The 25,009-nt window shown below is 23.1% G+C and overlaps 2 protein-coding genes across 5 annotated transcripts in view; one reads left to right on the top strand and one right to left on the bottom strand.

The window, feature by feature from the left end:
* Positions 1–1,401: 1,401 nt before the first annotated feature.
* On the bottom strand, positions 1,402–9,122 carry LOC132930415 (putative leucine-rich repeat-containing protein DDB_G0290503). Its single transcript, XM_060996286.1, has 17 exons — positions 8,492–9,122; positions 7,639–7,729; positions 6,563–6,709; positions 6,383–6,502; positions 5,446–5,640; positions 4,837–4,925; positions 4,556–4,756; positions 4,266–4,499; positions 3,964–4,197; positions 3,597–3,862; positions 3,352–3,524; positions 3,217–3,296; positions 2,883–3,086; positions 2,572–2,800; positions 2,308–2,501; positions 2,058–2,234; positions 1,402–1,903 (listed from the first exon to the last, which is right to left on the bottom strand). Exons 1-17 carry the CDS (start codon positions 8,621–8,623, stop codon positions 1,595–1,597), a joined length of 3,075 nt encoding a protein of 1,024 aa, XP_060852269.1. The 5' UTR covers positions 8,624–9,122; the 3' UTR covers positions 1,402–1,594.
* Positions 9,123–10,201: 1,079 nt separating this feature from the next.
* LOC132928207 (V-type proton ATPase 116 kDa subunit a 1) overlaps positions 10,202–25,009 on the top strand; it is a 41,811-nt gene continuing 27,003 nt past the window's right edge. For 2 of the 4 annotated variants that reach the window (XM_060992720.1, XM_060992717.1), the window contains exon 1: positions 10,202–10,874. The gene's annotated coding sequence lies outside the window, so the exon portion shown is untranslated. The remainder of the gene's footprint in view (positions 10,875–25,009) is intronic. The other 2 variants (XM_060992718.1, XM_060992719.1) reach the window with 2 other exon arrangements.

Raw genomic sequence — 25,009 nt, 5'->3', positions numbered from 1 at the left:
AGGTCAAGACGAGTTAGTTACTAGGGTTGTACATTAGGTGTAGGTAAGTGGCCTGCGAGTGGGTCACTGTAATGGGCGTGTTAAATTTTAACTTAATAACATCACCTATGATACATAAGTAAATCGTAGATCATTGTATACGAAAAACGATTCTGAGCGAAGACGACCTGCCTATATCACCAAATACTTACACAGTTATGTTTTATGATATAAAGTAATGATTTTACTTATATTATTACTATAGGTGAATATAATAATTCTTTCCAAAAACATTGAATGTATTATTTATATTTAATAATTATTATAATTATATAGATCTTATAGTTTATACCATATTATTATATTATATTGTTATTGATTTTTGAGTGGAATAAGATATATTACCGTAAAACCGTGTAAATACTGAATAGGTTCATACTTTCATAGTACAAATAGATAATAAATATTATATATAATATCTTAAAATTAATCAACATATTTAAAAAAAATCTTGCGTAAGTATTGTAAAATTCAAAAAACACCATTTTATTTATAATAAAATAGGTAAATTAATATCGATAAAATATTATATAGGTAGGTTAGGTATTACCTAAATATAATCTTGAATATAATATTATATCTAAATATATACATTATAATTTATAATACATATTAATAATTAAAAGCTATTCATATTTCATAGTACAAAATCTCATACGACGGCTGAAGAAAAATAACTTTCAACCTTAACAAAATTGTGTGCGAACATTACGACAAAATGATATATAAAAGGTACTGTTGTACAACCTTAATATTTCTGGCTATGTAAAGACTAAGATACCCAAACATAGGTAAGTATTAAAACTTGCCTTGTTATAATCGCAACTATATAGTTTTATTGACTCTATTGAAAGTATTACCTATGGATTTAATTATTGATGTAATTTGCATCAATATTTATTTCTATACAATACCATAAATATTATTGTGATTATTGTGTTCATAAATATTATGTTGAGTTTGATCCTGTATTTCAAGGGTGACTTACAAAAAAAAGACTATACGAAACTCTAATTTTTCAGGGTAGTCATTACATTTTTATTTAATTAGGTTACTATTAATCTACTGATACTAAAACAAGTTACAGTAGTAGCAGTCATCCATTTTTTTTTTGGGGTATTGGGTGAGTGGGGGGGGGGGGGTATGTATGTTAGGTACCTACATTTTATTTGCAGTGAGATATTGTTAAGACTTTAGGAAACACTATCTCTATTCTTAATCTTTAATGGTATGTAATAATTTTGTATTGATCATTGAATTCAAATTTAGCCCATCCATTACAATTACCTACTCATTGAAGAGGTACAATCTAAACTTTGTTTATTTTTAGGTATTGCTGAGGTTACAAGTATACAAGTAAACTAGTAAACAAAATAACAATTGCATTTTAATTACATAAAAAAAAACTAACTGTATTATAATAAATGTTAATACACTTCAATGTTTAATAAAAATAATTATAAAAATGTTGAATTAAAAAAAAAACAACATAAAGGTTAGTAAATAAAAAAAATATTTTAAAACATTTATACAGAATGATTGTTTTTACAAAATATCAACTTGTGTTAAGACTTGATAATTTATTAAAATTACTAAATGCTAAACGTCTTTGTTTACAATCATTTTCAAATTCATCAAGTGCTTGTTGAATTTCATTTTCTCTATGTGTCAAAAGCTCATCAGTTTTGGTTTTAAGTTCATCCAGGAAACGAACGCAGTTTACCAATAATTCATTGTAAACAAGATGTTGTTTTTGGTTGGCATGTTTATAACCCAATGCAGCATGTTTCACTTTTGTATACTTTGCCTGTAACTTTTCCAACTCGGATACTGTTGAAGATAATTTATCTTTCATCTGACGCATCTAATTAAGACATAATATAATACAATAATTAACAGAATTCTCCAAAATATAATTTTAATATATTTAAAAGCTTATAATATAAATCGTAAACATAATATTGTAAATTATAAAGTATAAAGTACACTATTTTATTATTCTCTATAGCTGAAGTCACCTCTTGAGACCAATTGGTCATTATTTGTGCAAATTTTGACCTTTCTTCTTCAATTTGTTGTTTGAGCATATTTATGTTTGATGAACTAGTATGCATTTCCTTAAACTGTTCATACTGACGAATCTTATTTGAAAATTCCGTTTTGGCATTTTCTAATTTAATTTCAAGTTCTTTAATCTATTTCATAAAAGATATATTATATAAAAAATACAAAGGTAAAAAAATAAATATTAAGCAAATGTATTCTCACGTGGTTATTTTTTAATGTTACAATCTCTTTAGCTTTCTCAAACTGTTGTTTATGATGAGCAACTATTTGTATAATTTCCTGTTTTGCATAGTCATCTGCATTCTGTTTTGCCACAGTGTTCAATGTTTCTATCTCAATCTTATGTTTGCTTTTAAGCTCTTCAATTAATTTACCACATGCAACTTTTTCCTCATCTAAACAGTGATAAAACAATTTGATACTTTTGGGTTAAATACGTATATAATTTTTGAATTTTTTACATACTAAATTTTTTATTATAAATCATCTCCAATTCATCTAATTCATTTTTGTACTTGAATGACATTTCATTCATGGCAAGTTTATGTTTTCTTTCTATATTAGACAATGAATTTTCATAATCCAATAATTTTGATTTCAAAGTTTTTTCATCATCAATTACTTTTGAAGAAGTTTGTAAATCAGAATTGGTTAACTTATAAATTATATCTTTTGCTTGTTTTAATTCATTAACCTAAATAATTTACAACATATATTTCACTTAAAATTTTAAAATTCAAATATATAAAGCATAAATGTTAACTTTATTTTGTTACCTTTTCTTCATACTCTATTTTTAATTTTTCTAATTGATCAATATAAGTAGCAACTTTAGAATCACACTCAAATTGTAATCGCTGTTCCAAAGACAATACTCTTTCTTTAGATTGAATCAAATCAATTTTTAATTTAGCAATCATCTCTTTTTGACGTTTATGCAATATTAACTCATTTTTTAAATCTTCAATTTCTTTTACCAACTAAAAAAAAAATAAAACCATTTGATTATTAAATAATAAAAATGTGCATATACTATATATGTTACTATTGATAAATAGTAATAGAATTTAACATTTTCTGTTTAATGAAACTAATAGTTTAAAAACTTACAGATTGTTTTTGAAAAGAATCTTGATTAGCGCTCATTTCTTTTTTTAAACCAATTAAAGTAATTGCTAATTCTTCTTTTTCTATAAAAATTAAAAATTAAAAATTGTTATTTTATTCAATTTATGATTAATATACCTTTCACTACAGTGCCATATTGTTTATCTAGTGTTTCAAATTGAGAAGACAATTCGTCAAAACGTTTTTCTAATCTTTCTTTTTCATTTAAACTATTCTCCTTCTCTGAACATACTTTAACATAGAGTTGTTTTAGTTCATCAATTTCTTTAATATATTCTTCCATTCGATTTCTAATACATTTAAATTACAAATATTATAATAAGAATTATTTTTAACTATTTTCATAACACTCTGAAACATACTTTAGTTTTTCTATTTCCTCGTCTTTTTGTTTTGAAATATTTTCTAATGATGACTGATGATAATGCATATATTCCTCAATTGAATTATTGTTTACTATTTTATCATTTTCAATAATTTGTTTTGAAACTGTAGACATTTCTTCTGTTCGAATTAGCTTACACATGGTATCTTCTAATTGCAATTCTAAAGCATTACGTAGTGTTTCACAATGATTAGAATGATCGCCGATTTGGCTTTTATCACAAGAATATTTCTCTAATTCTAACTGAAACATATTATTAATATCATTATAAATAATATATATACATTTTAATTTTTAATAAGATAATCTACCTGGGAAAACTGTAATATTAAGTATATATTTACCTGTATTTTACGTATACAATGTTGGTATGTAATTTCTTTCTTTTCCAATTCAGCAATGCTTCTATTTTTGACACTTAACATTTCTGTTAAATTCTTTACATCATCTCTTTGTTTTTGCAACAATTCTAAACTTTTCTGATAATCTTCCTCTAAGTTACTTCCATCATTAACATTTTGCAAATTATTACCAACATGTGAATCATTCAAATTAGTATGAAGTTTTTCGTTTTCAACCTAAACATAAAAACTAAAGGATAAATTTAATATTATTAACTAATATTTAAAAACTTATTTTTACTTACTGTTAGCCTATGCAATGTATTATTTAGCTGTTCATTTTGTTTGGAACATTCAATAAGTTGACTGTTTAAATTTAAAATATGATCATAGTTATTGGAAACTGATAGTTTATTATTTTGTGCTGAATTTAATTCTTTTTTTAGATTATTAATCAAACCATTATTTTCTGATATAATACGATGGTGTTCTTGTTGCAGTTTTTTTAGCTCATTTGTTAACAATGTACAATTATGATCCTACAAAAAATATACTAAATAAAACAATACATTTTTAACTATACAACCAACCATACTTTAAAATGTAATTGTTCTATAACAATTTTGTATTGATTCTGTAAATTAATAACTTCTTGACTATGCTTTTTTTTCAAATCATTTACAATACAGTCCACATTTGTATCATATTGCCTCGAACCATTATTACGTGAGAGATTGTTAAGTGATTCTTCTAGAGTTTTCATATTAATGCGAATTGTGTCTAGTTCTTTATTTAGCTATAATCAATATTGAACAATTTTAAACAAAACTATAAATAATACATAATCAATTTATAAATTTTATTTAAAAAATCAACCTTAGAATTCATTTTATCTTTTGTTTCTACATTAAGCTTCAAAGCTAAATTTTGATTTTCCAAATGTTCAATATTTTCTTTAAGATTCTCTAAGACAAAATAAAAGTATAATATTATTTATTGCAAAATAATAGTAGATTAAAAATGTTAAAAATTCATCAAAATCATAAAAATTCACAAATTATTTTGTTACTACAAATTTATAATAAATTCAATTTTTATAACTAAGATTATCACCATACAAATATGTTTTTTTTTTGTATGCCATGATTTATAATAGAATTCAAAGTTGTTACATTCATTACACTGACCTAGTCAATGACGGGGTCACTCAATATTTACAATTTAGTAGAGCGAGCTCTCTAAATTTTATCTTTTTTCATACCAGTACAAATACACATTAATTATATAAAAACAATTTATTTTATGCAAGTTTTAAATAAAATAAAATATATTTTTTTTATGTATATTTATTTATGAATTTTAATAAACTATTCTAAAAGTAGTATAATAAATAATAATTTTTACACTTATATTAAACATCACAGTTATCAACAAGATAAAATCCCGTAGTAAAAATTGTTTCTATAATGATTTATAAATTATTACCACATTGATGCTGATACTCCAAGACTGTTCTTTGACCTTCAGATTCAGTGATTAACAATTTTTTTCGCAAATTATCAATTTCTGCTTCAGCTTGCATTTTAAATTCAGATAATTCTTTTTCTAATCTATTTACTTCACCACGCCTCATTTCATATAGAGCTTGCAACGTTTCATAATTAGCTTCATTTGAAATTCCTAAAAAATATGAATATTAAAAAAAATTTTAATTTAATACCTAATGTTTGACATTTTATTTAAATCTAAGATTCTAAGCAAAGCTAGTAAATAGTAATGCATTAGTTTTACTAATAATTTTTTTTATGATTCCTGTCTTGGATAAAGGTACAGTTGTTTCAAAAATAGGTTGGGACTTTGAATAAATAACTTTTTCTTTTACTCAGTATTTTTGTTAAGCATTATGAAAAACTGTTGATATTGCTAGATAATGTTAAAAAATATCAATGAATAATGATTTAACAAAGCTTTACTCAAAATCTACTAGTAACAACTCCTGATCTTTTAATTAAAAATATAAAATCACTTTCAAAACAGATAGTATTCTGTAATATACTATAATTTATATATAATAATAATAATAATAACAGTAATAAATAGTTTAGTGTAACTGAGATAAAAATATAGATGTATAAAACTATAAGTATTCATTTTCATTGTGTTAAAATAACGGAAATATACAATATATAATATTTATATAATCATTTATTTTAATTTCAGTAATGATGTTTGAAAAAACATAATCATTAAACCTCATTAATAACACATTATAAATTATAATTTATAATTGTACTTTGTTAGTTTGTAATACAATAATTGATTGATGTTTTTATTCTATGTACATTTAATTTTGTATTTTAGAGTATTGGACACTGCAAACTAAAATTTTCAATTTATTTGAGACATATTAAATTTATGTTACCTTCATAGACATACTGTTTGCTAATATTTTGTGCAACATCATTAGATGTGATATGTTTATCCCCGTGTTTATCAATTTTGACTTGGGGGATGTATTGTGGTATTGGTGATGGATATGAGCCTAAAATATTAAAATGAGGTATCAGAATATTACAAAATCAAGAATTAATAATTACATTACCATCTCCATGAAAATCAGGTTGAAAGTTTGTATTCATATAATGTTGTAAGTGTTGAAAGGTTGGGTTAGAATGCATTGAAGCTTTTTTTCTCTTTGATTTGTGAATAGATCGAGAATGACTTCCATTACTTTCAAGTTCTGCAAGTTCTGAAATAACATGATTTACAATGATATTATAAACATATTATACATTTATACCTATTTTAATTAAAGCATACAATAATGTATTCAATTATTTACACGTGGATATGGTTGCCAAGTGACAAAATGTAGGTATACAAAACATTAACCATTATTCAAAATGTGTAAATTCTCATTGTTATTATAAAAAAATAATAAGCAATTACTTTATTTCACATAAGTTAATAATCTAAGAATTATGAAAAAACTAAAAAATAATAAAATATTTAAGTTGTTACAGAAAACAAATATTCCAATGATTTTGATTTAACAGTTTTATGAATTAGGTTTTTTTTATAAATAAAGTATATTCCAGAAGTTTAGTATATTCTTAGAATTTTCATGGCATATCAATATATGTATTTAAATAGTAGTTTTTATATACATATATATATAACAATTAATACAAAAATTCCAATTGAATGACATTTCAATTTTTTTTTAAATTCAAAAGTTTAAAAAAACATTTTTTATGCAATTTAGTTTTTTAAATGTTCAAGATGAACATTATTTTAATTATTTTTTAAAAAATATTTTAATAAATTAAATTAAATTTAAAACTAATGTCATTCATTGGAGTTTTCTTACTAATTGCTATTAAAAAAAAAAAAAACATATTTAAATAAATTGATTTACCATAGAGATACTAAGAGTAATATGGAACTTCTAGAACACTAATAATACTATAATAATAATAATAATACATAATACTATAGTAATAATACTACATAATACTATATAAATAAATGTAATTAATTAATTGTTTCAATATACCTATCAAATTTTTGAATTAAGTTGAATAATTTTAATACAAATTATCAAGTTGCCTCACCATACTTAACTAACGGTAAATATAAATTATTAACATATTATTCCTTAATCAAATTTTTAATTACCCTCTTCAGAAGCATCACTACAATGGCTTGAACTAATAATACTCATATTAGCTCCACTTTCGTTAAAAACTTCATCCAATTCTATTTTAAGCTGAAACAATATTAAACATTTTAATTTTTTTTAAAGTTAAGTAGTCTCGTTTTAATCCCTGTTCTGTGTGTTACTACTAAGTCATCAGTGAAGTAATATATAATCAATGCATGTTAAATTATACTTGCTAAAACTATAAGTAACTATAGGTGTTTTGATTAATTTAAAATTAAAATTCTATCGTATTTCCTCGTTTGATAATTATCTGTCACTGATACAATGTTTTATAGTAACTATTATATCATATAACATAATTGGTGAAGGTGTCAAGTGAATTTATTAATGTTTTAGATAATATTATATTTAAGTAATTTTACTATACAAAAATTAGGTATAGTACCTATTACATTTTAAGGAATATTTTGGTGAAAAAAAATGTTTTATTTTCTATTAATATTTTTATAATATATTTGTAGGTAGTTAGTAAAGATTTATGATTTTAAACTAGCTATATTTGATATTCCTGTACTCAGTGATGAATTTCAAAGGCATAAATTATATTTGAAAGCCTGTCATATTATTTAACATATTATTACTATTAAAAATTAAACCGAATTTACTAATTTGTAGCATACAAACAAAAAGTATGTTTGATAATATTTTGCACTATCAAAACAAACTAAAAATAATGTAAGCAATCATATGAAATTTTGAAGAATAATAATTTTAAAATGCATAAATAATATAAACATATAAAAGCTTGTGAAAATATACAAATATAATTATATAACTGTAAACACACATATTTAAAAACAACTGTACCTCTTGATCGAGTCTCTGTATATCCAAATGATCTTCATTGTCATCTTGAAAGTTATTGTTCACCTGAATACTGGCCAAATCAGAGCCCTGGAATATACTCTGACCGGGATCATTGTGTTCAAAATTATTCATTTTTTTAATTTATGAAAACTACGACACACAACCACCGTTTAAATTTACGGAATATGTCCAGTTACTAATGTATGATATAGTGAAGTAACATTGTATGAAATTTATTATTAATATTTTCAATTATTCTAGTTGTTGTAATGGCTATTAATATTATAATTATATTAATGTAATCTTCAATTGCAGTATAGTAAAAAGGAATGAAAAAAAAACAAAAAAAAAAAAAACGACGTCGTCAAAAGTTATAGAATTTTTAAAACTATGTCAAAAACTGGAAAATATCATAACACGAGATCATAATATATAGTTTTAAATTTAGTAATTACCTGTAAATCTTTGTTTATCAAAAAAATAACAATAACGACTCGATCACGACTAACATTATCAGTTTATCATGTTCAGCTTGTCAAAAATGGCGGGAAAACTAGTAGAAGGGGAATAATATTTTATACATTTACAACGTAACGATTAACGATGAATAGTTAAAAGTTATTAAAATATTCGTAAACGTTTTTCTCCAACGTCAAACTTACAGTATTTACACTTTTAACATTTAACAGCCGATCCACAAAAATACAATGATTATTCAATTGTAATATCGTATAGACAATTATAGTATTAGCACGAACTAAGATATATCTTAGTTCGTGGTATTAGTAATAATACAAATGATAATATAAATAAATATTGATATTTATTAATTAGGTACCTACTTATTTATTTTTATTCAGGTATGTAATCCGTTCAAAAATGATTGCAATAGAGAATAACAAAAACCGTGACGGCGTATTTGTAACTTGGAGAACTCAAAACAATTCCTACTTATTTTTTTTAATACAAAATATATCGACTAAACTGTAGCAATTATGTTCTACAAAAAACAATGTTAAGTGTACAAAAATATAATTTAGTCCATTTAAAAACAGTCAAAACTTGTACACAATTTTCCCTAAATTATTATTTTTTTTTTATACATACTTAGTATACCTACCCCATATTACCTCCATTTAAATATTTAATATTTTCTAATATCTATTGATGTTAAAAAAAAACGAAAAATAAATAAATAAAGTTAATAAATGATTACATTTGAGAATAAAATATAATCGACGATAAAAAGAAAATCGTGCCCATACCACCTTAGTATTTGTGAGATACGTTTAAAAATATTTAAGTGATAAGTTTAAAATAAAGTCAAAAATTGCGAGCTGGAGGCCTCCACTGGTTCGTCATTTTTGCGATAAATTTATTTCAAACGTCGATCAGCCGTCACGGGCCGGTACCGGCTCGGGTCGCCGGTATTGTTTTATCACGAAAGGGTTAATCAAACTTTTGGTTTTCTGATGTGCACAACCTGTCCACATTAATTGCCTAGTGATAAAAGTCTATACAATCGGTCGTACATAATATATATATATCACTGTATTATATACAACACTACTACTACTATTACTACTACTACTACTACTACTACTACTACTACTACTACTACTACTACTACTACTACTAATACTACTACTACTACTAATATTACTACCATACTATTACTACTACAGTTCACTATCTACAGGTCGTAGTGTGGGTTCTTCTCACATATGAATTACACACACACACACAAATACACACATGTATATATATGTATGTATGTGTGTGTGTGTTGTATATTATATACGAAAAATTATTATTATCATTATTATTATTATTATGTACGTTACCTGTGTACATAATATTTTTTCACGTTTCATTTCAAGTTAGTGTGTTCGTTTCGTAGGTAGTCCGTGTGCCGTGCCGTGCTGTGCGCCTGTATGATGATTGAATCATTTTTTAAATTTTCATTATTATTACCTAAATTTTTATTAAAATAGTGAGTAACCGAAATAGTTTTTGTGTGATTTGGTGTATAAATAATATTATTGTATAGTATATCTCGTATTGTTGTCCGGTGTCCTAAAGCCGAATGAGAAGAACATGACTGATACCTTCGATGTCTACACTCGGTGTGCCCGACGATCAACCAGACTGCTGTCCTAACGAGCATCTATTATTTTGTTTCATCCCAACACCTCCCATGTTTGAATATTTTTCAAGTGACTTATGCCATGAAACACTGAACCTCGTTGATACTGCAGTTTAAAAATCTATGAAAATCTATCCTACTTTAAATCTACTTACATGTATGTAGCAACGTGAAATAGCAAGTAAAAAGTATTCATCTTTAGCCAGTTTTCAAGAGGATAGTCATTACAAATTTATGGTAAGACCACACTACATTACCTATATTATATTTTCATGATCATTATTCGACGTATGGTTTCTTATTTTCCAAAATATAATTTAATTTTCAGTATTGAACTTTTTAAATATTTTTTTAATTAAAAACTAATTACCTATGAATTATGATGTACCTAATAAATAATTTTTATTTTATCTATTCTTGGATATTATGTAAATCATATTATACACTTAGATTAATTAAAAGATAATTCATTAATTAATATGCATTTATAAGGTATGTATGGTATAAGGTGGCAATGTTATCAAGCACCATCGTTAGTTCAAAACTCAGTACCAACTAATCTATAGTTTAGAATGCAAGAGAAAACTATTGAAACTTACACTATCCTAGTTAAGCAAAAATAAACATTAATAGATAATTGATTGTTGTACTGACTAATCTTAAAGTTTAATTGGTACCTACTTTAAAAAATATTTACATATTAGGTTATTTATAATATTTTATTTGATCATCTGCTTACAGGTATTTTAAAACTAAATTAAAGTTTTTAGATTAATTTGTTAGTCAAATTAATCATATCTATCTATTCTATCTTATAAATGTTAACATGCGGTGATTTTATAGTATCAGTTTTAGGTGTCTATCTATATACAGTATAATTAGCTTCAGCTATGTATTTTTTTTAGCTAGAATACATTAGGTACTTTTACCTATTATTTCAATAAAAAGAAAATAGTTTAATTTTTAAAAAGATAGTTAGTGCTTATTCATTGATGTTATATTATATACCTATGTGGCTATGTATATTCTTAAAATGTATTATCATACATAATTGAATATTATTTTCATATTGATGTAGGTAATACCAATGGAAACAAAATCAAGTAACATATTTATTTTTTTATCAAATTGTAAAAATGTTTATTAAATTATTAGAAATTAGTTCATTGTACTATCAATGTTTTCCCATGTTTCCTTTGGTAAAATTAGACTGTCAAATTTTTTTTTACATACCTACGAAGTAGAAATGTTGACTTGGGGCTATTGTATATTAATTTGGACTATTTATGGGTTTAGGATTTTAGCGCCCCAGAGAAGTACTTGAGTAGGTAATATAGAATTATATATTATATTATTCATAACATGTATTAGACATAATAGGTACTCAGAAATCATAATAATCATAGTCTAACCGTTAGACTAACGGTACATTGTTTCATTATCAGTTATAACCTCTTATATTACTTTTAACCAGACTTTTTACTTTTTACTATTATAATAATGATAAAAAATAAATTGTTTCATAATTAGTTTTAAATTTTAATAATCAAATATTCACATATTTGTATTGTCATATCTATCTGTCCAACGGTGGTACCTTTAAATTACCATAGTGTAAACTATTTTTAAGTGATTCCATAGAGTGTTTTATAAATGTAGCTGTCATAAAAGGTTTACTTATAAAACAATCATGTACATTAAAAATATTTTCTATATTCAGAAAAATTATATTTTAGAAATAGAATGTTGTTGAATTTTCCAAGTCAAATAACTATGTATATGAAAATTGACCATTTTGAAATTATTTATTATACTTCTGTATATTATGGTCATGAAAAAAAATAATATAATATACAATTTGTTATTTAACAATTGAATTAAATATGCTCATGAAAATAAAATACTGAATTAGTGGTAATAAATGCTAAAAAAATATAATTTTTCTTTCACTGAATACTTTGGTTGTGTTTTGTAGTCTTATTCCATGCAATATATTTTTATATTATTAAACTATTTACATATATTTATTTTTGAAGTCTACTACTAAAGTTTTTTATAGTAAAACGTTCATAAATATAATATATTGGTTACATTTCTTTATTTGTGGATAGGTACTATCGAAATTTATATTTATTTTTATTTATATCTTATAAGAATAGTAAATCAAAAATTCTTATAATTCTTAAATAAAAGTTAATATACATAAAACAAATGTTTATAATTAAATAATATTTAAAACCAACAGTTAACAATATAATTTTAGAATCTAATTTTAATCTACTATAGAATAATAATCTAAACCCAAAATAAGTTACAATCTCAAAAAATATAAGAATTAAGTATTAATATAAAGCTGCTTGATCTCTAAGTAAAAAAATCTTTCTATGATATGATTTTAAGTGACAACAAAAATGTATCCATGTGAATGCCAAAGATGTTAGCAAAATAAGCTATATTTTATTATTGGTGACTAATTACTATTAATCTTTCAGTATATTATGTTCTCTCACATTATAATTTGGCTTGATATTTTCTTTCTTAAGTTAAAAGTCCATGCTGATTATACACCATATTTATCTATTATAATAATAACTATGGGTATTAAATTAATATAACACAATTATTTAAAAGCATATTTTAAAAGTATCCTTATCTAGTTGTCTATAACTTATTTGAAGTCATTATGTTTTATAATAGTTCTATAATTATTAATAAATTAGATAGTGATTATGGAATTATTTTTAAAATAATACCAGATCATTATTTTAAATTTTTAGGTAGTACATATAAAGTTCAAAAAATAATTAAATATGTTTTGTCACTATTTTAAATATAATGTTCAATTTTTTCTTATTGGTAGGTATAGGCATAATTTAGTGTTAGTTTGAATATTTTAATGGTTCTTTTAAAGTTTTTGAGTTAATAACAGGTATATAAATAAATATAAACCACTTGTGGTATTTTTTTTAAATTGTATTCTAAATTAAACAATTGTTAAATACTCTAAATGCATTTGAAATATTTTCAATAAGGAAAAATAATGTTGGTTAAATTAATACTCATTTTTAACTCAATATCCTATGTGATATTAACCAATCTACACGATTTAAACAGCAATAAATTTTAAATAATTGTTTGTTACACTTATAATGTATCAATAAATATTATAAATATCTAACAAACATAAGATTATTTGAACAAATAATAGAAAATATTGTGTAAAGTAATAAAATAATATTGTATGCAAGGTGCTGAATTGACTATTTTTGTATAACTATTAAATTATACTTTATAACAAAGTTATTAAGCATAATGATAATTGATATACTGATATAACTATATATTTACATAACCCAGAAAAGTGGGTACATATTCTATCACCATATTTAATTAGGTAACGGAAATGTGTTTTTTTTTTTGGTATCTTATCAATGTTGAATAAATCCTATAATATTTATTAAGATAATCTATTTGTTTTATAGTATTTATAATATATAGATATAATTTCATTAATTTACGGTAAAATGAATGTTCAACATCAACATGATTTTGATAAACAGTGCTCTTAAAGTAGCATTAACGTTAAAAAAAAAAACAGGAGTAGATAAATATTTAATGGTGATATGGAAAATTATATTGAAGAGTTATATAATGAACATTAGTTCAGATTTTTTTGGTTAATGTCCAAATTGAGTTATTGCCAAATAACTTTTTTTTCTGATGACAATAGTTTCTACATTTTAAAAGCATGGTATTATGTATAATTTTAATTTTTCAGAAATTCAACTGATTTTATGTGTTATATGTGTATAATAAAAAATAATAATAAATATTTTCTGATCATAATAGCTGAAAAGTAATACATTAGAATTTGGTATAATACCTATGCAGATCTTTGATTTTTCATCCAAATAAATAATATTTATTTCTATTATGTTATGGTCTTAAGAGGTTTGTTTCTTTAAATATGTGTATAGTTTTCATTTTAGTGTAGAAATGAAATGTATTGTTATATTATGTTTATTTCGAAGTATCGCTATTGGATGACTTCCCCCTCCTGTCAATCAAATCTCATCCAATTTACTTATTATATAATATGTAAATACAGATTGTAAATAATGTTTCAATAAAAAAAAAATGTTTATTTATAACTATTCCAATATACATACAATTTAAACTAGAATAATCATTTAGTAATACAGACATTGATATATTACTATCTTTTTTTACTTAAAATTATAATTTATACTGAAACATATTCTTCTTTATTATATTGTATTTAGTTAAATAATTTATAAGTAATACTAGGCATAATGGATCATATGTATACTTTCTTTTATATTAAGTGACATAGAATACTAAAATTATCACATAAAGTAATGATAATTTATGTACAAGGAAAATTCCATAATTTTATTTATCATTCTTATCATCAATTAAAATGTATATAAAACACAATTACATTCTAAAATTGTAAAATAAAGTATATATCTTATGTTTAAGTCAATGTATTTAGCAACTACATATAGTGATTACAAATCATTGGATTAAATTGTCTGATAAAGACGTTTTAATAATATTTATAATATAGATATAGATTTAGTTATGTAGTTATGTAAATATGTCATAAAAAACATATAAATATACTGTGGATTCCAGTGTGGATAGTTTAAACTTCCAATTCTGTAGGTAAAAAATTTTAGTATTTAGAATCATAAATAGTAAACATTATAACTTTCTAATTGTATTGTAAACAAATTCCATCAGTGATAGATACATTGTGCATACATTAAAGTAATTGCTGATATATATATATATTGATTTAACATATAGATTTTATTTTAATTAGTTAATAGGGTTAAAAGTCGTTATAAACAATATTAAAATATCCTATTTATATTTATGTTTCTCAACAGAATATCCTTGATATTCTTTAATGCTTTTAAATTAATGTTAAATGTGATATTGTCTTTTTACAGTTAATATTTTTTAATGTTCATGTTCATACATTTGTTTAAGTTTAAGGGGTACATAACCTAAAAATGAATACACTATTTAAGAGGACACTATATCCACATGAGTTATTTCTGTAAAACAAACATACAACATAGACAATTTGCATTCAGTAGAACTAATTGTGTGTTGTTAACTTTAATATTAATGTGAATTGACCTATTATTAAAGTTAAAGGTATAAACATTACCTATGCCAAAGCACAGATTTTTTTTTACTAAGAAAAATGTTTAATTACATAGTTAAAATAATGCATTTCATTAACTTAGTATATAACATTTTACCTATAGTAAGAATATATAAAATATGGTTTACAATTCCATAACGGCTAACAAATTATATCTATGTTAACATTTTTAAAGGAAGTAAATTTAACTGTTTAAGTTCTTATATAGTTAATTAAGTTTTTGATAGTATCATTTAATTTATAATTGTATTGAATATATACATTTTTCCTTACTACTAATTTTAAAGCTTTTTGATTGAGAAAAAAAAATTGATTATATTTTATTCAATATGAAATTGATTTTGATTATTATTTATACTAAATAAAATAACTAAAAAATTTAAACTAATAGCTTAAAAAAAACAAAATTAAGTATAAATATCAAATATAAAAAATGCTTAAAAATTATGAATATTTAGTGAAATATTAAAGTATGAACAGTAGCTAAATTTTAAATTATAACAAAACAACTACCTATTTTGATAAAAACTGGTTTTGCGTTAATATTTCATTAATCACTATTTTTTTTAAATAATCTCTAATATTAAAAAAATGTTGTATATTTATTTTACTTTTGACCATCAAAGTAAAGCATTCAAGCTTTTTTACTGCTCTCAAAGTTGACGTCTGACACAAAAAATCCTCACATCATTGTATAAGAAGTATGCAAATTTAACACTTCACTGTGTATAGTGAATTATGTTTGTATATTTTAAGGTATACTAATGGATAAATCTTATATTAAAATAAATAAGTACATATTATGTATTCATCAAAATTATATTTTACAATCAGAAAAAAATAAGGAAACTGTGGAAAAAGAAACTATTTCTTTATTGATTTTAGAAAATTTAGAGAAAATTATATCTAGTTTAAAATAATCAAGAAAAAAAACTAAAAATTAAGAAAAAAATGTCATTGAAAATTTCACCAAGAATTTGTATTAGCATATTCTGGACATGGCATATATCATTTTCAAAATATTTTTGTTTTATTTGAGATTTTTATTCATAAATATTAAATATGCATATTATATGTTTTTGACATTTTTAACTTTTTAAATTTTAAGCAGAAGGATGAATGTATAATGTATTGATTTTATGGTGTGTTTTTTTTTTGTCTGTCATTACTTATTATCTTCTAGAGTAGAGAAAATGATTTGATTTTTCAAGTTCAAGAATGAACTCTAGTAGCGAAAAATTCACTGTACTTATAAAATAATCAAAAAAAAAAAAATAAAGTAAGGAAGTTAGAAAAATGGAAATTTATATGCAAAACTAGTTTTTGTCTTAAACGTGGAGAGCTTTTTTGAGGTAGTAAATTTTATTTTTGTGTTTTTTGTAACTAAAAATTAATAATTGCAGTGACATATTCATCAAATATTTATAAAAGCATATTAGTAGACAATGTAATAATTTTTGTCTTTAAAAGCTTAAAAATATAATACATGATTCCTCATAAGTTTTTCTTATATTATCATCTTAAAAGAACATAAGACTATTATTTTCGAAATTGGATATTTAAATGAAGATTAACAAATTTAATTATTTTGTTGTAATTCAAAAATATTATTCGAAATGACTTAGAAATTTAACATTATTATTATATTTTATGTACACAATTACATTCTCGAAGTATTTAGACTAGACTAATATTGTAAGCTATTGCCTCGTATTTATACCACGATCTTATTCATACTGTTCTACAGTAATTTTGTATTTACTCAAAATATAATAACAATAATATGTAATGTAAATATAATATATAAATTCATTGTTTTTGGTAAGAATAGGTTAGGTTATCGTATTTATAATAAAATAAATTACGTTAATATAGCAAAAAGTACATAACTAAGTATAGCTGTTTAGGTAGGTACTTAGACACTTAGTAATATAGGCAAACAGACTGAGACTGTCTTCAATCGTTTTTCGTATCATTGATGAATTCAAATTTAACACATTCATTACAGTGGCCTACACTATGACGAGGAACACTCTGCTCCGACTGTAAAGCAGAATGGTTACCTACTTTCCTCCTTCTTAATATTAACACCTAAGGTTTTAAAATATAATACAAGGTCCCATGTTATATGTTTTGATTACTAGAAATATGAAAGCAACTTATTGTAATTTTATAAATATTTTTTATGAGCGCTTAAATATGAGAATTTTAAATTTTAATTTATCAAAAATCCGCGGTTTCTCATTACTCGTTTTTAGTTTTTTTAATGTAATTCAAAAAGTATGTACTATAGAAACTAGAAACTGTAAACAGTCCATGTTACTTAAATTATCATTTTTTTAAATGTTCAAAATATTTAGACTACTTAATTTTTATTTATTTATAGGAAATCGAATTATTTAATTATTATGTTGATGACAATTTTTAGGCAACATCAAAATGTTTGAAAATGTAATATAACATCCCAAACTAAGTAGTTCTTTTAGCTATATACATTTTTTAACTACTAGTCAAATGAGCCTATTAAACGTATGTTGTATAATACCAAGACGGACCCCACATTTTTTTTAACCACCTATTTAATTAGCATTTTAATCATTTTCATTTTTACTGTTATTGGGGGTATCCGGTGGATTAATCCCGAATACAATTGGTCACCAGGATAATCGATCGTCGAACGAACATTTTTAGTTTTTTAGTTATTTTATTGCCCTAGGTATATATATTATTATTTTAGAATATTAAAATATTTTTATAATATATGTTTATTCTATTTTAATAAGAATTAAAATATTCTTATTTATTTATTTATTTTTAAATAATAACGGACAAGTTAATCCAATTTACAATATTATGATATTAATATTAAAATATTTAGTTGTAAAATAAAAATTTAAAATTAAACCTTACATTATTAATTGTTCATAATTATTAATTACACATAAAATATGATAATAATGTCAGTTAATACAATTTAAAAAATATAATTTGAATTTAAAATCGAAGTTTCAAATTATTCGAAGTTATTTCCATACCAGTTCAATTATTTCGTATGTATATCATAATATAATGGTACCTATAATAGTATATATTATTATATCTGTTAAGCACATTATAAATTGGATTAACTCTTCGTTATTTAAAAATAAATAAATAAAAGTATTTGAATATTCTAAAATAATATAATTTAAACTCGGAAATATGTGTGTTAATTATATGATTAGTACAATAAAATAACTAAAAAACTAAAAATATTCGTTTGACGATCAATTATCCTGGCGGCCAATTCACTGCAATCCATTTTTTTGTTGTACATAATATTCTTAATTTATATATTTATATCTTTGTCCTTAATAATTTCATATTTTTTTTTTTATATAAACAATATGCACCTGTTATTCTTACGTTTAGTGTACAGATGGGTTCAGCCCGTATAATATGTTCTAAAATAAAAATATACTTAGAAATATTGTCTGACAGACCGCCGCCTCCGCTCGATTTGTTTTCGTATGCATTGATTTATTATTGAATTCAAATTTAACATTTCCATTACAGTGACTTGCTCAATGACGAGATACACTCGACACCAACTGTTTAGCAAAGTGGTTACCTACTTGCCAAGTTTTTTAATGTTTCCAAGTTTATAAAACAAAGAATGAATCGTATTTTTTTAACAACATCTTGTCCATTATATTAGTTTAACAATATTCATAATTATAACATACTTATTTATATTTTTTTAGTAACTTAAGATTTTTTGTTGATAATATTCATTTGTTTATACATATTAGTTTTTTGTCATAATAAGTGTAGTTTTGCAATTCTATAAAATATTATCTAAATAATGTGTAATTACTAACAATAATTGTATAATAATAATATGTATATTCTATATCTACCTTATTCTACATAATATTTTAGATTATGAAAATTGTATTTCAATTTTAAAACATAGATATTTAAATTGATCTAATTAAATAGGTACATTTTTAATTATTTTTAATGCCGATAAATGTATTGGTAAATGGTAGGTTAGGTAAATAATTTATCATGTACATAGAAGGTATAGAGTTCATATATTTTATGTATTTATAGGCAGGTAAGTAGTTTAGAATAAAGTCCCAATGTTGTAGTATAAACTATATTATTTTAAGAGTTGGCATATTACCTATCCTTCAAATATTAAACTTATAATTTATGTGTAATTGATAATTGTATTAAAAACTGTTTTAAAATTTAAATGTTTCTAGATATATTTTGATAGATATTTTTCCACGTATTTTGCTTTATAATTTATATATTTTAAATGTTATTCTATTGTACTGTACTCTAAAGCCTTTCTCTCTTATTCCCTAAAGCCTTTATAATTGCCATATTTTTACTGGGGTGTGAAATTAAAACTATATACAGTTGTCATAGGTAACGTATTTTTTTTAACAATTTAATTTTTTTTTTTTTTTTGTATATATTTAAACCCTTGAGACCACTCTTTGCACATTGACGTGTATACATTTTCACAGACATAAATTAAATACTAAATTTAAAAAATGTGTTATATTAAATACAATTAATTGGTATAGGTGATTCTGATAGAAAATATACTATAGTATACAGAATGATTCCAAAAACACGCTGGCCTCATCTTTTCATTTAACGATTAATTTATTTAAATTCTAATGTTTAGAATGTTTAGAATATTTAAATATGCTAAAATCGTATTTTCACATTTTTTAGAATTTCCGTACTACTTGAGGAGTGTCCTGTGTTGACACAAACTTCTGATTTTCAAATGAAAATCGCCTTTTTACTTTGAATTATTTAATGAATATTATATTTTTAATCGTAATACTTTGAATAATTATCTGTTTAAAAATATGAAATAAAAAATAGTAAAAATATAATTTTTTTATAATTATGTTGTTTTGTCATATTTCAAAATTGTATAAAAGAAATATTTTCACAACTGAGACTCAATAAAAGTTTTTAGAATAAATTGAGTCCTATAAAATTTAAAATACAGTACTTATTAAATCTATGTTTTAATACTAACCGAGTCCTGTCAAACTTCAAAGAACATATTCTCATATTATAGTGTATGGTTAGAAATGTTTGTTTTTTATGTTGATTTGGAAATATTTAATAAGTGTGTTTAATTTATTGTATTATTGAATTTAATTTAAAATATTAAGGAAATACATTTAATGTCGTATATCCGTGATAAAAACTTGGATTATGTATTTATTTTTATTAGCTACATTTTTCTATAATTTAATTTATTCTAGTTATGATATAATTATTTTTGGTTAGTTAATGTACTAATTGTACTAATTCAATATTTAACAGGACGTCGCACCCGCATGTGTTATCTCCGTCTTACACATACTTAGTAGGTACATTTTCGTTTACCAGTTTCAATAGCATGCTTATAGTTTTGATATTATAGTGAATTGACATATTATCAAACTTTTAGGTAAGAACATTATCTGTGTTCTTCGTTGATTTTTTTATATTTTAATTTTTAGGTTAGTTATGTGTATGAAAAATATTTGAAAATACTCATAATTCACTTAAAAATTAAAATATCGTAAAAATCCAACGAGAGAATATAGATAATGATCTTATCTAAAAGTTTGATAATAGGTCAATTCACTCTAATATTACAACTAAAAGCACACTATTAAAACTGGTGAACGAAAATTTACTATGTCGTACGTGTGTAAAATAGACAACACATGCGGGTGCGACGTCCTCTTAACAGTGTTGGTATTTTTGTTTCAGCCCAAACTATAAAAATGCACAATATAACAATTACAATATATAAAAAAATCCATGATCTCCTCGTTACTTTTACCAAGTGCAGATTCAATTAATATATTTTTCCTATAATTCGTAGTTATTTTAAGTGTAACTTTCATATTATTATTATATATATTTATTAGTATTCATATTAATTTTATATGTATAATGCGTATCTTAATAATTGTTAACACACGTTTTGTAGTTAAAATGGTTATTTCTTGGTATCTACATAATTAATAAGATACATTTAAGTATTACTAGTACAATTTTCATACAGTCTTCTTATATTTTAATTTTTAGCTATCCAGCCGAAACATTAGTTTATTCTATACTTTATAAATTAACGAAGATTTTTTTATTAGATTTGTTTATACAACAGTTAGTTTTGTTATAAACAATTTAGTGTGATATTTATTGTTATTGAATTAATTAATTTTTATCTTATTTTAATTTTAGTTGTCATCATTTTATTTTAAAGACAACTATTGACTATGATGCTATGATGCATTCATTTCTATAGGTACTCATCGAGTATAATAATGGTGACCTTGCGTTAATCAACAATGTAGGCCTGTCATGCAGATGTGGGTTTGGATAATTGAACCAACCGTTGATAATAGAACTTAAGTTTTTTGTTTTTATCTTTTATTTTTATTTTTAATGTCAATGACCCATTTGGAAAAAAACCCTACACTTTTACGAGTCTATAGCAGGTCGCTAAGTTTAATGAGCAACTAACGATATTCGCATGTGCAGTATGGTAATCCACTTTGGTTAATAACTAATAAGTCATAACCATCCCCAATTGGTCAATACTAATGTTCAAACCTTAAGTAATCAGACGAGGGAATGTTGTGGTAATTCTTTGTAATGTATTACCTATTACCACTATATAAATATAGGTATTTAAGAAATAACGTATTAAACTCCTAAGTATCTGGTAAATTAAAGAAATGTAGCGATGATATACATTATTTTAAATACTGTTTCGTAAAAAATAGTGATGTGCTGTATGTTAACAATTTATAACTTATGACAGATTTTATAATTTATATTAATTATTTTTCGGACCAACTATTTAAAATAAATTTAAAATGAGCTTTTTTTAGTGAAATTAGTATAATACGATTTTACTAACAATGTGAAATATGAACACATTTATGTATAAAAGGTATATTTATTTTTAAACTTTTAAAGAAACCGAATAGACAATAGTAAAACTGTGTATTATAAATTAATACAGCTTAAATGTCATGCAATTAAGTAAACATTATTATAAATTAAAATTAAAAATTCATACATATTTACCATTTGTATTATTCACGGTGAATTAAAAAAAAAACCATTTATAAAATAATCAACTTCTACAATTGTGCCAAACTTCTATATGTAAATAGCAGTACTTAAACGATCAAATTAATTTAACCCGGTCATCTTTATTGGTGATACTTTCTCAGTATTCTATAGTTAAAGGACGCTTGGTTTTCAAATCAACATATAATTATAAAAATTAAAAAAAAATCAATAATGTTTTTGGGTTTGTTAGCAATGAACAATATATTTTTAAATAAAGATGGCAATTTAATCACGACATTTTCTAGAGGTCTTGACATGGTTTTAGAACTATTAACTAAGACCCGCCCAAATCTACCTATTACGTCAATGATAATCGTTAGACACCTGAAATATTTAACAGTTCAACTATTCAAACACTGTTTTTTAATCACCATAAACTAGTCTTATGTTATTTAATTTTATCCTTGATTCATACTACTTTTAGGTATAAGTATATTAGTTATATTAGTAAATATTTTAATTTATCATGACGTGTAAAGTATCTATATTGGAATAACTAAAGTATGTGATGATAACTAGAAACATTATAAAACGAGTTTAATTTTATGTAAGTTAATATTTTGTGAGGTATTTATAATTTATTTATTGTTTTGTTCCTGTATTGAGTATTAAAGATTTATCAAAAAAAAAATATGATTTTTAACAGTAATTAATGAATAAATAATGTAGTCTTTGTTTTTTTTTTTCATTAAAAACATGTTTTTAACATGTGTTATTGTTTTTGTATGGTTTTATATAAACATATTGCAATTTGACAATATACGAGTATTATATTATAATATAATAAATATTAAATACGCTGAATTTTAACCGACTAAAAATAAATAATATAATAATATATAATATATACTATTGACTTGTTCGATTTTTATCATAAAAGTGATTTTATTTTTTTATTAAATTACTTTCGTATCTTTTTTTAAATTGTATATACTGTTAATACCTACTGGCTACTTACTAGTTTGTACCTATTCAGTCCTATATAAAATGGTCTTGATTTTTAGTCAATTTAAAGACACTTAAAAAAAATCAATCATAACTTATTAATCAAATAGATTTTTATAAATTAATAGGAATTTAGAATTTTAATATTCTAAGTTGACCCCATGTTTTAGAATTTTAAATTAAGTAAGCTAAATGACAACGGAGTTTTGTATAAACAATTTAATACGTTATTAATTATGACTCATTATTATAATATATTTAAAAATGGATAAATGACCTACATAATTCTAAACAGGTATATGAAATGCGTTTTATAGTGTCATAGCTCACAACACAACAAATATTATGTCTGACAGAAACAACTGATTGTAGTAATATGACAATTGACGACCTCTTAAAATTTAAAAGAGGATTATATTGTTACAAAAGATCTTGTGATATTATATATTCTACACATCATTTTTGACGCATTGTTAATGATAGTCATTTAATATTATATTTATACATTTTACATAGTATTATATTGTATCAAATCTATTTAGACATTTTAATTAAATTTTTACAAACTACATGACATATTTGATGAATAATTCTATGCATTATTGATATCAATGTAATAATAAGTCACTCAAAATAATATTAATATGCTCTTATAATTTGAATGTTTCACTCCCAGAAGAAGCTAAAACCGTAAAAATTTCTTGGATTGAGACAAGAGATTTTTACCTCAGGCTTCACTTTTTATATGGACATATTTCCATTAATAATTATTAATAAAATATTAAAACACAATATTATAATAAATTATTTCTATATACTTTCTAATTTCTGTATTAATTTCTATTGCTTGATTGACATTTTGTAAATAAAAATTATGTTAATTTATTTTTTTGTTAATATTGGTTTTTTTATTTAAATATTTAACATAATATATATGTATACTCTTAATTTGTATTGCCATATTATATGTATTGTATTCACATTAGTATTTATTAAAAAGGAGAGGTGATTTGACAAAAATAGAACCTAAAAGCAGTGAATTAAAATTCTGAAAATGAAGTAAGCTAAATTT

The sequence above is a fragment of the Rhopalosiphum padi genome, chromosome 4 (genome assembly GCF_020882245.1).
Source record: "Rhopalosiphum padi isolate XX-2018 chromosome 4, ASM2088224v1, whole genome shotgun sequence".
Lineage (NCBI taxonomy): Eukaryota > Metazoa > Arthropoda > Insecta > Hemiptera > Aphididae > Rhopalosiphum > Rhopalosiphum padi.
This window is presented reverse-complemented; position numbering and strand designations above follow the sequence as displayed.

Coding starts and splice junctions, on each gene's coding strand:
- LOC132930415 (XM_060996286.1), bottom strand. CDS start 8,623: ATGAATAATTTTGAACACAATGATCCCGGTCAGAGTATATTCCAGGGC. Junction 4,500..4,555: donor TAGAACAATTACATTTTAAA/GTATGGTTGGTT, acceptor TATTTTTTGTAG/GATCATAATTGTACATTGTT. Junction 3,525..3,596: donor GAGGAAATAGAAAAACTAAA/GTATGTTTCAGA, acceptor TAAATGTATTAG/AAATCGAATGGAAGAATATA.